Raw genomic sequence first — 14,619 nt, forward strand, 5'->3', positions numbered from 1 at the left:
GTCTCCAGGCTCTGAGCTGTCAGCACAGAGCCCGACGTGGGGCTCGAACTCGCAAACTGCAGGATCATGACCTGAGCTGAAGTCGGTTGCTTACCCGACTGAGCCACCCAGGCACCCCAGAAGGAGACATTTCTTAATATTAGGACAAGAAATCATTTAAAAATACCAACCACCTTTTATAAAAAGGGCTTATGAACACTTGTAATCATTAAAAGATCTGTTGCATGAAAGCCTGAGAAATTAAAGAAATTATGATTGTGTCCCCTCTTTAGTAATCATTATCAATATTTTTAGTTTGACCTTTGTTTTATGTCAAGAGCCACAGAGGCTGTTGGGTAACACTCAAGCCATCATTCCAAAAGGAAACCAGAACTTCCTTAGTGGGAGCTATTGTGTCACCTTCTAATCAGTATTATGATAACTCATCTGAGGAAGTCTTGCTGTGCACAAGTATTCAGTGAGAGATTACTGAGGTTAGAAAATACATGAGGTTGATTATGACTGTTGCAGAGTTTCAGCGGTTTTGCTTTTGAGATTTTGAGGTATATCATGGTGCTGGTATTGCTAGGAATGCTGTCCGTATTAGATTTTTGAGTTGTTTATTTAATGTATGATTTTGCTTAGTTTTCTAAATTTTTTATATTTCCTTCAATCAAGTCTTCAGAGTTGTTCTCAGGGAAACATAGATGTGACTTTTAACAACTAATGAAGAGATAGTGTTAACCGGTGACCAATGGTGACTTCACTTACCATGGTGAGCACTGAGTCATGTACAGGATTGTCGAATCACTGTGTGGTCCACCTGAAACTAATATTGTATCCTGGCTGTACTTCAGTACTAAAAATTAAAAAATAATGAAGAAAGTATTTGCTTAGTAGGAATCCCCTTCATAAGGAAAACTTTACATTAAAGGAGGGATTCTTGTACTTCAGAGAAGAACAATGTTTTAATTTTAAGACTCCCCTGATCTCCATAAATATACACTTTGTGTATCCATCCCTGTGGGTCTACAAAATGTTTTGCACACACGATGCAATAAATGTTTGCCCAAGTACATTGATCCGGTCTAAATAGGAACTGAACCTGAAATCCTCTCCTCGCGCGTGTGCACACACACCCTGGCTGAACAGCTGGGGTAACTGTTAGGTTTGGGTTCATGCATTCATTAGGATTAGGTTCAACTGTCCATAATAGAGACATCCAAAATAATAGTGTCCAAAAGGTCAAAATTTGTTTCTCACAGAAAATATGTCTAGACGTAGTAATCCAGGGCTGCTACAGCGACTCTGTGAAGTCCTTCAGGACGTCCGCTCCTTCTCCTTCTTTGCCTCATCAGCCTGGAAAGTGGCCCTTCTCTTCATGGACTAACATGGTGATTAGAGTGCAGCCATTACATTTATGTTTCCACAGTAGAAACAAACCGATAGTAGAAAGGCCAGAGAGCACAAACTATCACGTTCTTCTTTTTTCTTAACATCTTCATTTCCGTTCTCAAGGTCCTAATCAGAATGCATTGTCTCCTCTTCTCCACATTGCCCTGTTATCTGGCATAGCATCTTTATTTTTCTTTCCATGTAAATTCAGTGTGCTCCTTTTTAAATATTAGTTTGGCACTTTTCTCTCTTGTCCCACTTCCCCAGCTCTGGTCTGTACACAGGTCTCAAGTGGTTCCTGTCTACTTTCTGGTTGATGAGCTCTTGTATTTAGTGAGGTCTTAGTAACAAAGATCTAGTGTATATCTTGACCCAAAGTAAGTTTTTTTGGTTTACTGTTGGCTAAACTTCTAAGGCGATTTTCTAAGGAAATTAATGGACTTTGTAAAAAAATTGAGACTTATTTTAAATTTTATTTAATTCAGAGAATTTATTTGCAAGTTTTGAAATGCAAGAATCTTTAAAAAGAAAAGAAATATACTTTGCTAATAGTGATAAAACACTTAGCAATCATTTTATTTATTTTATTTATGTTTTTGAGAGAAAAAGAGTGCATGAGTGGGGGAGAGGGGCAGAGGAAGAGAGACAGAGTCTTAAGCAGGCTTCATGCTAAGCTTGGAGCCCAATGCGGGCCTCGAACTCATGATTGTGCAATCATGACCTGAGCTAAAATCAAGAATCTGATGCTTAACCCATTGAGCCACCCAGGTGCCTCGTTAGTAATCATTTTAAATCCAGAATCCATTCAGGTCTGTTTTTGCATAGTACTTTTTTATTCTTAAGCTATCACTTTGAATGAAAGGAAATAGACATTGGATATGTTCAACTCACCTTTCATTTCACAACTAGGTGTCAGTATTAACATACCTGATTCGGTGTCTCAGGTGTGATTATAATGAGCTCATTCAAATAATTACTCACCCATATAAGGTACAAGTCAGAAAATAAATGATAAAGAAAACAAAGAAAAATTAAGCTACTTTTCTTATTTCCAAGTGGACTGGTTAATTTTATATTTACATTTTTAAAAACAGAATTTTTCCCCCCACCTTAGTAACTATGCACAATTAAACTTTCTGATTTATTTGGTTAGGAAAGGCAGGTAGAGCATGAACTTGTGCCTTTTCACTACTACCAACCAGAGGTTTTTCCTACAACTTCTCCAGAAAGAGTGATCAGAAAAAGAAGGAAAATTATTGCTATTCACATAGGGTGTGTGTGTGTGTGTGTGTGTGTGTGTGTGTGTGTGTGTGTGAGAGAGAGAGAGAGAGGGAGAGAGAGATTCTTACCTACTTGAGACATATTTGAGAGCAGGACTTATGCATGTATTGTCAGTGACATTTCTTACATTTCCCTAGAAATCTCTCCTGGTATAACTAAATCTACCTTTTTCAATTCAGTCCTCATGTAAATAGTACGATACCTCTTGTCTTTCCTTGTACATCTGATCTGACAATATTTTCACAGCATTTATACTGCATTTCTCTAACTAGAGTGTCTCACCTTTTATACCCATGTTTCCTGTTGATACGTACACAGTCCAGTGTAATAACTGAAATATCATGAATAAAATCCAGATAAAGCAATAGACCAAAGTGCTGAAAACACATCCGATGCTCCATCCCACTAGAAGATCCTGATGGGTTCCCTTTCCCCAATTCTCTTTTCAAGAATCCCTGCTCCTGCATGATTTAAGTAATAGATCTAGCTCACTTGTACAAAACTCACTAAGTGAATTATATTCACTTAGATACTGTTAGTTAAACATTTTCAAAATATGTGTATGTGGCTTGACAAAGATTTTTGGATTTTTCAAGTATATAGTAGAAAATATTAGTCAACTTGTCTTTGGATCTCAAGTCCAGATTTTGACAGAATTGACAGGTTTGCTTTTTTAAATTGTTATTTATAGGTCTAAATGTTTCCTTAGAAACATGTCTATACCCCAGAACAATTCTGTTTTGAAAAAGCAAGTTGAATTACTGTCAGCAATATCTTGGTACATCCATTTCTCATCATGGAAGTAACTTTTTAGGTCATGCAGTGGATCCTAATTTTACAACAATCCACAGTAATGTGTAAACAGTGCATTTGCTTATTGACTTTTAAAATCTCTTGTTTTCTGAGAATTTTCGGTTCATCAGTTCTTAGCCACATAAAACATTTATTTGGCAGTTACTTTTTGTAATTTTTTGTGTCTTTCGGGCACATGATGCAAGAACATAAAATTAATTATTGATTGTGGTACAGATTCAGCACATCACTGTAGATTGTCAGTCAGCCTGAAAAAAGAGAAAAGTCATATTAATCAACTCCAGGCAATCCCAGTTTGCTGCATATATTGTGGAAATGCAAGCAGGCTACATCATGCTCATAAGATATCTTATTCAGCAGAACAGTAAAATAGTTCAATAAAGTTGATTTAATTCTGAGCTCTCTTACAGTGCTTAGTAGTAACTTAGTTCTTGACCTGAATTATAACAGGTCTGTGATTTTGCAAAATGATCCTTATATACTAATTTTCTTGTTTGTTTAAAAGCCTTCTTGATTTGTGTTTCAGGATTTCTCTGATGCCCTTGACAAAGATATTATGTACAACTTTATATCAAGGCAAGGGACTAGTTACTGCTTTTAAACTCGGTTAGAGTCAGCTATATGATATTACTCACCGGACCTCAGAGTTTCCAGTTATCTATACCTAGGAGATAGCTGGTCCTGGCCGAGTGTCTTCAGCAAATATGTACTTAAAGACATTTACGCCCTTGTTTTGTGTCTGGCATCTTCACTTTTAGGCCTCAGTGAATGGCTGTGATTATTTTCTGAGTGTGTGTGAGCCTTCCTCTTTACTCCATCTTCTGTGATCCGGGTTTTATTTCTGGTGCCTGCTGCATGAGCCCTAACTTCTCACCACTAAATTTTCTTTTCATTTTTTGATATTTGGTCTACCTGTGCTAACTATTAACAGCAAATGGTTATTAAAGAAATAGCTGTTTGGAGGTATTATGCAATTTTGTAATATTTTTTCTTATGGTATTTCTCAGAAGTCTCAAATACTATTATTTTTAAAACTTCACATTTTCTCCTGATTTCGGTCAGTATATATACATGATTAGTTTTGTATGTGTTTGAGTAAAGAGTACAAGGGGGTGGTAATTGCAAAGTCTGACAGCAGGTATGTGTGTTTACATAGCCTCATTGTTGACTGCCAGTGAAGGGCTATAGCAGAACTCTGAATCTGATAGCATTCTGAAAATTCTTCTGATTATTTTTTTAGCAGCAAGATAGAAGGGCAGTGAAGGCCCTTGGAATTATTTCCCTTGCTCTTTTTACATTCTGTCCTAGGCTGTCAAGATTTTTTTTTTTTTAGTCTATGTGTTTTATACATTTGGACACCACTTAACTGTTGATTTCATTTCAAAACTTGCCTATGCCTTAAACAGGTGAATTTTTTTGGAATGTAAATTATATCTCAATAATATTATTGTTAAAGAAATCCCCCAAATTTAACTAAAAGCATTTGTAGTGATATTGGGAAGCAGCTTTATATTAACATTAGAAGGTGAAGAGCAAATGGTAGCTAATTTATTTATATAAACTTCCACGTGATACAGTTTTTAAGAATATACTTAACTATCCTATTTTTGGTTTGTTTGAACTTACTAGAACTTTCTATTTAACTTGTAAGTGTGTATCTTAATGGAGTGAGGAAGGCAAAGGTCAGAAATACTGACTAAAACATTTAATTCTCATTTTTAGCTTCAGAATGCTGTTTAGAGTAATGAGCCAGAAGTATGCACGTCTTTCCCTTCGTGCCCGACTCCCGCAGCCTGGTCAGCCACGGAAATCTGAGCTCTGGCTAGTGAGGAAACGTGCTGCACAATTCTGCTACTTTGACTTCTCTGTAAAGTGAACACGTTGATACTGAGGACTTTGCATTTTAAGATATTCCATTTATCATTACAGAAAGCTGTATTCCTGCACAAGTGGTGGCTGCCATTGACGTAAACACTGTCGCTAATGAAGTGTACGCGTACAATTTTCCTCACACTCAGTTACTGGCCAAGACAATTGAAGTGAGTAATCATGCTTATTGCTTTGATAAGTAGATGGCGAGGAAAACGTGATTGAAAACCACTGTATGATACTGATCGATGGTGTGTTAATTGGAGAATAAGTTATATACGAATGAGAAGTTTAGGAGAAGGGCATCGACATTTTCTGTTCTGTGGGAAGATGGCATGCTCTATTTTGCCTTTATTTTTTTTTAATTTTCAGTTTAAGAGAGTGAGAGTGAGAGAGTTCAGTATTTTGGTTTCTGAGACAAGGGAATGAAACGTAAGAATATGTTTGACTCCTAAATTCATGGTTCTCTAATGGCATTAAACTTTGATTAATTCTTTACTTTCAAGCAATAGTCACATACTATAATATGTATATATATATATATATATATAGAGAGAGAGAGAGAGAGAGAGAGAGAGAGAGAGGCAGTCATTGGCTATTATTTATTGAATGCTTCTTATTTTAGCAAGCCTGTCAGAATTAAAGGTTAAAAGTACACGTGATGAACTCAGCAGAGGTATTTAACACTGTTTTTAAATAGTGTTAGTAAATAATAGTTATTTTAAAAATAATATGAAATTGTTTTTTTCTCTCATTTTCTTGTTGTGACGACTTTTACAATGAATTTCTCATGAAGCCATAATTTATACACAATAAACTGCACTCATTTAAGGTGTGTAGTTTGAGTTTTGACCAGTACATACAAGTGCGTAACCACCACAATCAGGACTTAGAACGCCCATCCCCTACAGTGTTCCTTGGTGCCCCAACCCCGGGAAACTACTGATCTTTCTGTCATTACGGATTAAATTTTCCATTTCTAATACATCACAAATAAAATCATGAGGGTGAGTTTTTTTTGGGTGTAACTTTTCTGTGTAACATAATGTTTTTTGAATTCACCCATGTTGTTGTGCATATCGGTAGTCTGCTCTTTGTTATTGCTGAGTCATATTCTGTACAGTGGAATATTTTACACTACAGTGTATGTATCCATTCACATGATGTTAGACATCTAGGTTGTTTCCAGTTTTCGACCATTACAAAAAAGTTGCTATGAACATTCATGTCCAAGTTTTTGTGTGAACCTTTGTTTTCATTTCTTATAGACGAATACCCAGAACTGGAATTTCTGGGTCATATAGTAGGTTTCTTTAATTTTATGAGAAAATGCTAACTGCTTTCTCTAGTGCTTATACCATCTTACAGTCTCATAACCACGTACATGTTTCAGTTGTTTCACATCCTTACAGCACTTGATATTGTCATTTTTTAATGTTTATTTATTTTTGAGAGAGAGACACACAGATAGAGCAGGGGAAGGGCAGAGAGAGAGGGAGACACAGCATCTGAAACAGGCTTCAGGCTCTGAGCTGTCAGCACAGAGCCCGATGCGGGGCTCAAACTCAAACCACGAGATCAGGGTCAGAGCCTAAGTTGGACACTTAACAGACTGAGCCACCAAAGTGTCCCTGATATTGTCAGTTTTTAAAATTGTAGCCATTCTAGTGAGCATATAGAGGTATTGTGATTCTTTCGTGTGTGCTGATTCTAATTTGCATTTCCCTGCTGGCTAATAATGTTGAGCATCGTTTCATGTACTTCTCGGCTATTTCTGTGTTTTCTTTGGTGATGAAATTTCTTGCCCAATTTTTGTTACTTGGTGTGTTTGTAATATCATCATTTAGTTGAAAGGCTTATTAAGTTTTCTGGATTCAAGTTGTTTGTCAGAATATATATAACAAAGATTTCTTCCAGTTCTGTAACTTGTCTTTTCATTTCCTTAACTGTGTTCATCAAACTGCACATGTTATTTATCTTTTTTTTGTTTTTGGGTCACGTTTTTATGTGTTCTAAAAAAAAAAATCTTTGTTCACCCTATTTTTCCCTCTTCTAGAAATTTTATGGTTTTGGCTTTTCTATTTAGATTTCTGACTCATTTAGAGTTACTTTTTGTGTGCAATTTGAAGTAGCAGTCATTTATTTTTTTCCAAGTGCATAAAACATTGTCCTGGCACCATTTCTGAAATGATTATCCTTTCCTCAATTTCCTTGACACCTTTATTAAAAAACTAAGTCATAAATGTGTGAGTCTATTTCCAGACTCTCTTCAGTAGTATCTGTATGTTTTTCCTTACACCAATAGCACACTCTTGTGATTATTATAGCTTTATAATATGTATTGAATTCAGGTAGTGTAAGTTCTCGAATCTCTGTTTTTCTTTTCCAACATTATTTTGGTTACACTGCCATTTACATTTGTGTGTAAGTTTCAGAATCACCCTGCGAATTTCTATGAGTAAAAAAAAAAAAAAAAGACATTTTTATTGGAATTGCACTGATTGGTTTTGGAAGAACTGATATCTTAATAAAATTGAGTCTTTCAGTCCATGAATATGTTATCTCTCTTCATTTATTTAGATGTTCTTTAATTTATATCAGCAATATTTTATACTATTTAGTGTACAAGTCTTACACACATTTTAGTTAATTAATCCCTAAATACCTGTGGGTTTTGATGCTCTTGTAAGTGGTGTTTGTTAAAAAATATATTTTGAATTGTTTATTGCTAGCATATAAGAATACACATAATTGTGTTTCTTACCTTCACCTTGTATCTTGTGACTTTGTTATATTAATTTATTCTGATAGCTTTGATTTTTTAGGATTTTTCCACATACCCACAAATACTATCTGAGAATAAAGAGTTTTGCTTTCCCCTCCAATCGGTGTTACTTTTTTCTTATTGCATTGTATAGGATCTTCTGTACAGTATTGATTAAATAGGATTGCCTTGGGTATCCTTGCCTTCTTCTAGATTCTAGGGGCAGAACCTTCAGTCATTCACCATTTAGTATGATGTTAGTTGTAGATTTTTTATAGATGCATTTTATTAAGTTTCTTTTTATTACATTTTCTGAGAATTTTTATGAGGAATGGATTTTTAGTTTTTCAAATGCTATCTTTCTTGCATCTTTTGGCATGATTATAGCATTCTCCCCTTTTATTCTGGTAATACAGTGATTATATCAATAACTTTTTTTGAATATTAACTCAGTATTGCATTCCTGGGATAAATCCTACCTGGTCATGATCTACTATCTTTTTTATGTAATAAAAATTTGTTTGTTTTCAATTTGTTAATATTTTGTTAGATATTTTTACATTCTCCTCGGCTTTTTAGTATGGTTTTAGTATTAGGGTCATATTAGCCTTATACTTTTTGGAAGAGTTTGAAAAACAAGTATTAGTTCCTCTATAAATGTTTGATAGAATTTAGTTAATGGAGCTATGTGGGCCTAGAGTTTTCTTTGTGGGAAGATTTTAAACTATGAATTTAATTTCTTTAATTGTTACAATACCAGTAAAGCTTTCTATTTATTTTTTTGTTTAGTTTTAGAAATTTGTGATCTTTGAAGAAATTATCCATTTTATCTAATTTGTCAAATGTATTGGCTTGACATTTTTCATATTTCCTTATATCCTTTTTCTTTTTTTTTTTTTTCCAACGTTTATTTATTTTTGGGACAGAGAGAGACAGAGCATGAACGGGGGAGGGGCAGAGAGAGAGGGAGACACAGAATCGGAAACAGGCTCCAGGCTCTGAGCCATCAGCCCAGAGCCCGACGCAGGGCTCGAACTCACGGACCACGAGATCATGACCTGGCTGAAGTCGGACGCTTAACCGACTGCGCCACCCAGGCGCCCCTCCTTATATCCTTTTTCTACATGTGAACTCTATAGTGATGTACCGTATGTCATTCCTAATGTTAGTTATTTGTATCTTTTCTTTTTTTTTCCCTCTGCTAATGAAGCTGGAGGTTTACCAATTTTATTGGTCTTTTTAAGTAACCAGCTGTGGATGCAATTGATTTTATCTATTATTCATTTGTTTACTATTTCACTAATTTCTGTTTTTCTTTATTATTTCTTTCTACTTACTTTGCATTGAAATTTTTAATACTTCTTACAGTGGGACTTAGATGATTGACTTGAGATTGTTTTCCTTTTTTTGTATAAACATTTAGTGTAAATTTTCCTAAGTTTTGACTACATTTCACAAACTGTCATATGTTGTGTGTTCATTTTCATACAGTTCAAAATATTATCCAATTTGCCTTCTGATTTCTTCTTTGGCCCCTGCATTATGTATAAGTATGGGTTTAACTTTCCAAATATTCATGATATTTCCAGATAGCTTTCTGTTATTGATTTCTCATTTCTGTTTTATTTTGGTCATACTGTGTATGATTTCAGTTATTTTAAATTTGTTGTGACTTTGTTATAGGCCAGAATTCATTTTGTCTAGTGAATGCTCTATCTATATGCTATTGAAAAGAATGTATTATTTTCTTTTCTTTTTTTTTTTTTTAACTTTTTTTTTTAGTTTATTTATTTTGAGAGAGACAGAGAGCACAGCAGGGGAGGGGCAGAGAGAACGAGAGACAGAATCCCAAGCAAGCTCTGTGATGTAAACACAGAGCCTCATGTGGGGCTTGAACTCACAAACCTTGAGATCATGACCCGAGCTGAGATCAAGAGTCAGGCACTTAACTGACTGAGCCACCCAGGTGCCCCAAGAATGTATTCTTTTCTTGTTGGGTGGAATACTCAGTAAATGTCAGTTAGGTCAAGTTAGTTGTTAGTGTTCAATTTTTCTATATTATTACTGATTTTTTCTATCAGGTGCTGAGAAAGGGGTGTTGTAATCTCCAGTTACAGTCATAAATGTGTCTCTTTTTTCGGTGTTGTCATTTTTTGCTTCATTTTATCTTGAAGCTCTGTTATTAAGTGTACATACTTTATAATTTTTTTTTTGTGATTGACCCCTTTAGCATCATGAAATGTTCCTTTTTAACCCTAGGAAGTATTTCTTGTTCTGAAGTCTACTTTTCCTGATATTAATACAGCCACTTCTGCTTTCTTATGATTAATGTTTGCATGTTTATCTTTTTCCATCCTTTAAATTTTATCCTACTTATATCTTTGTATTTAAATTAGATTTGCTGTAGACAGTGTATAGCTGGGTCTTGCTTTTTTATTCAGTCTGGCAACCTCTACCTTTTAATTGGAGTACATTTACATTTAATTTTGTTATTAATATTATTTTAATTCTACTACCTTGTTATTTGTTTTCTATTTTTCCGTCTGTTTCTCCACTAATGGCTATTAGGTATATCTTACTATTTGTATCTGTCTTATTTTCTTAGTGGCTACTCTAGGGTTTACAGTATGCATCTTTAACTTATGGAAGCCCACCTTCAAATAACATATAGCACTTCATAAATTAATTCAACAGTATATACATCCATTTTACTCTCCAGAATATTTTGCTATTATTGTCATACATTTTATTCCTATGTTTATTAAAACCTCAAATATATTGTTAGTGTTTTTGGATTAAGTAGTCAAATATTTATTAAAAGTTTTAAAAAGACCTGAAATGTTTCATATTTATTTACATATCATCTGCTATTTTTAACACTCTTCATTTTTTTTTTGAAATCAAAGTTTGCATGTGGTATAATTTCCTTCTTCCTGAAAAACCTTTAGCATTTCCTGTCATGAACATTTGGCAGGTGACAAATTTCTCAGTTTTTTGTGAGTGCAGAAGTATTTTATTTTGTCTTTATTGTAAAATAGAATTTTCACTGAATCCTTGGTTGCATTCATTTTTGAAAGATGTTTCCATAAGTTCATATTTTCTATGAATTAAAACAGTTTTCCAGCACTTTCCATCTTTACCTGGTTTGCTTAATTTCTGATTAGAAGTCTAATAATTTTTATTTTCATTTCTCTTAATATATGTTTCTCTGGCTACAATGAACATTTTGTCCCTATCACTTGTTTTCAGAAATGTTATTTGATATGTTTTTGTATGTTTTTCTTTATTCATTCTGCTTGGGGCTTGTGCTTTTCTTGTTTATAGTTTTCATCAAATTTGGGAAGGTTTTAGCCATTATTCAAATATTTTCTCTGTTCCCTATTTTCACTTTACCTCAAATTATGCATACATTAGATCCCTTCATATTGTCCTGCTGGTCACTGAAGGTATTCATTTTTACTCTCCTTTTCTCTATATGCTTCATTTGGGAACATGCCATACTGTTATATCTTCAAGTTATTATTTTTTTCAGTGCGTAACTTTTTGTTTCAATTTTTTTTCATTTTTAGAAGTTTCAGTTAACTTTTTTCATGTATTCAATTTGTCTCCATGTTTTTGTTTTCTTTAGGCCTTTGAAACAATTGATGATACTTTTGGCTGTTAAAACCTTTGCTAATTCCATCATCTCTCTCATTGCTGGGTTTCTTTCTATTGATGAACTTCCCCACCCCCACCTCTTGCCCCTCACCCCCTTCCCGCTTATGGGTCACATTATCTTGTTTCTTAGCATTCTCGTAATTTTTTATTAGGAGCCTGGCATTGTAGCCAGTTTGTTGTAACTCTTTAAGGAATATTGGATTTTGTTCTCACAGGCAGTTAATTGCAGATCAGCTTAATTCTCTCAGGGTATGTTTTTAAGCATTTTTTAAAAGTGGGTCTTGAATAGCTTTTACTGTGAGGCTAGTCTCATCCCACTACTAAGATATGACCTTTCTTAGATCTCTATTAAATACCTCATGGATACAGAAAAAGATGCTCAACATCACTAATCCTCAGGGAAATGCAAATCAAAACCACAATGAGGTATCACCTCACAGCTGTTAGAATGGTTAGTATCAAAAAGACAAGAAATAGTAATAAGCGTTGGCAAGGATGTGGAGAAAAATGAACCCTCATTGAATCACCGTGTTGTATGCCTGAAACTAATATAACATTATATGCCAACTACACTCCGATAATAATAATAAAATAGCCCACGTACTCAACTAGGTCTTCCTACTCTGGGTGTCCTAGTTTTTTGGCTTACAGCTCCCCAGTAATTGTGCTTTTCCCAGCAGTAGTTCTTTGCCCTCCCTCATGGCATGTCCCCTGATGCACTCATAGATTGATATCCAACCAGACACTCAAAGTGAATGCCATGCAGATTTCTGCCTCTCTTTCCCTGTGTAGCTTCCTGCTTTCTAGCACTCTGCCCTGTTTTAGTGCTAATTATACTTCACTGCCACTTTTAATAGATGGTAATAAGTCATATTATTTGCTTATGATCTAAGAAGGCTAGGAAAAGGGAAGAATGGAGGTAGGTACCTCCAGCTCACTGTCTGTAAGCTCTGCAAGTCTGTCTGTAAGAAAAAAGCTTGCCTTCCTATAGCTTTCAGTTTCTTCTTTGGTATTCCTTATATCCCTGGTCTGATGTGGAGAGAGTGTTATCATGTCTAGGTCAAATATATAGGAGCTATGCTGAGAGTCATGTTTCACAAGGGAGTAGAAATTGAATGGAAAACCTAGGAGTGATGAGAGACTCTAGGGATTTTCAGTTTTATAAAACAACATATATTGATCATTTGAGCATTTAATACATGCAGGGTATTGAGCCCTTGGAGAGAGCACAGATCTGAAGAAGCTATAGTCTTTGCCTTCAAGAATTTATCGATCAGTGCAGAACTTGAACTTGTAAATGGTTTTCTTTGGGATTTCTGATCAAATGTGGCATTGAGAAGATACTTCTATTACATAACTCTATTCCTTTTCCTGATAGAAGAAAAGAAGGGGAAAAAGGGAATGAAAAACCATTATTAGTGAATGTAGGGATTAGACATAAGCTAAAACAAGAAAGAAAACTATGAAGAATAGTGTCCAGTGTCACGGAAATGAGACGGAACTGATTGCAGATGGCACAGCTGCAGGCAAACCTTTGCATGTCTTGTGCAGAATCAAGACGGAAAGAATGGCAAGGAAGAGGACCAAATGCACCAGCAATTGTTTGTTCTCAGTCAGGAGAGGAGACATTGGAAAAACCCAGATCACTGGCGGAAAGTGCCGTGGTAACCGCGGCCGACTTCTTGCTGGCCCTGAATGCGAGATCGTGGACTCTGGACAGAGGCAAGCCCTTAGGGTAGAGGCCACTGCAGGTCCTTCCTGGGAGCAGTGTGGCAGCCATGTATCTGTTTCACCTTATTTCCCAGCAGACTCCTCCATTCACGTGGCCTGCATCAAAAAATGAATAATAGGGGCACCTGTGTGGCTCAGTTGAGCATCCAACTCTTGCTTTCGGCTCAGGTCATGATCTCATAGTCCTGAGTCAAGCCCCACCTAGGGCTCTGTGCGGAGTGTGGAGCCTGCTTAAGGTTCTCTCTTAAGGCTCTCTGCCCCTCCCCCTTCTGCCAAAAAAAAAAAAAAAAAAAATTAGACAGGAACCTATTTGAGGCTATATTAATATAGTAATTTTAAAATAAGGTAAGAGGGGCGCCTGGGTGGCGCAGTCGGTTAAGCGTCCGACTTCAGCCAGGTCACGATCTCGCGGTCCGGGAGTTCGAGCCCCGCGTCAGGCTCTGGGCTGATGGCTCAGAGCCTGGAGCCTGTTTCCCATTCTGTGTCTCCCTCTCTCTCTGCCCCTCCCCCGTTCATGCTCTGTCTCTCTCTGTCCCAAAAATAAATAAAAGTTGAAAAAAAAAATAAAATAAGGTAAGAAATGTAAACAAAAAGCAGAATATACAACAGAAAATTATATTAAGAAGAAGGAAATTTCAAACATACATGCGTCTATGAGCTTTAAGCATTAAATAACACATCTTCAAAACAAGAACTTGGGGCACCTGGGTGGCTCAGTCACTTAAGCAACCGAGTCTTGATTTTGGCTCAGCTCATGATCTCACACTGGTGGGATCAAGCCTTTACACTGTCAGTGCAGAGCCTGCTTGGGATTCTCTCTCTCCCTCTCTGCTCTTCCCCTGCTCACACGTGCACTCTTTCTCTCAAAATTAATAATAAACTTGAAAAAAAAAACCCAAGAATTCACTCAGATGTATACAACAGTTCAAAAAGCAGTAAGACAATAATTGGGGCTGGAAAAGTTACCAGTAGTCTGGGAAAAAAAGAAGAGAAAAATAAAACCATTATAAAAATGAAAGTCATGTCAGAGTAGCAAAAAATAAATGTACAGGGCTGCAACCAGAATTGTGCAGGAGAGAGCTTGAGAAAAATAAAGCAAATTAAAACGGAAAAGGAATACAGATCACAAT

General features: G+C 35.7%; 1 protein-coding gene across 10 annotated transcripts in view; it reads left to right on the forward strand.

The window, feature by feature from the left end:
- TRDMT1 (tRNA aspartic acid methyltransferase 1) overlaps nucleotides 1–14,619 on the forward strand; it is a 78,029-nt gene that overhangs the window by 38,274 nt on the left and 25,136 nt on the right. For all 10 annotated transcript variants that reach the window (XM_040451308.1, XM_040451311.1, XM_040451312.1 and 7 more), the window contains exon 2: nucleotides 5,398–5,507. In XM_040451308.1, the coding sequence (XP_040307242.1) occupies nucleotides 5,452–5,507 (56 nt within the window). In that variant the 5' untranslated portion in view covers nucleotides 5,398–5,451. The remainder of the gene's footprint in view (nucleotides 1–5,397; nucleotides 5,508–14,619) is intronic.

Source organism: Herpailurus yagouaroundi, unplaced genomic scaffold (genome assembly GCF_014898765.1).
Source record: "Herpailurus yagouaroundi ecotype Mexico unplaced genomic scaffold, PumYag 203, whole genome shotgun sequence".
NCBI classification, from domain to species: Eukaryota; Metazoa; Chordata; class Mammalia; order Carnivora; family Felidae; genus Herpailurus; species Herpailurus yagouaroundi.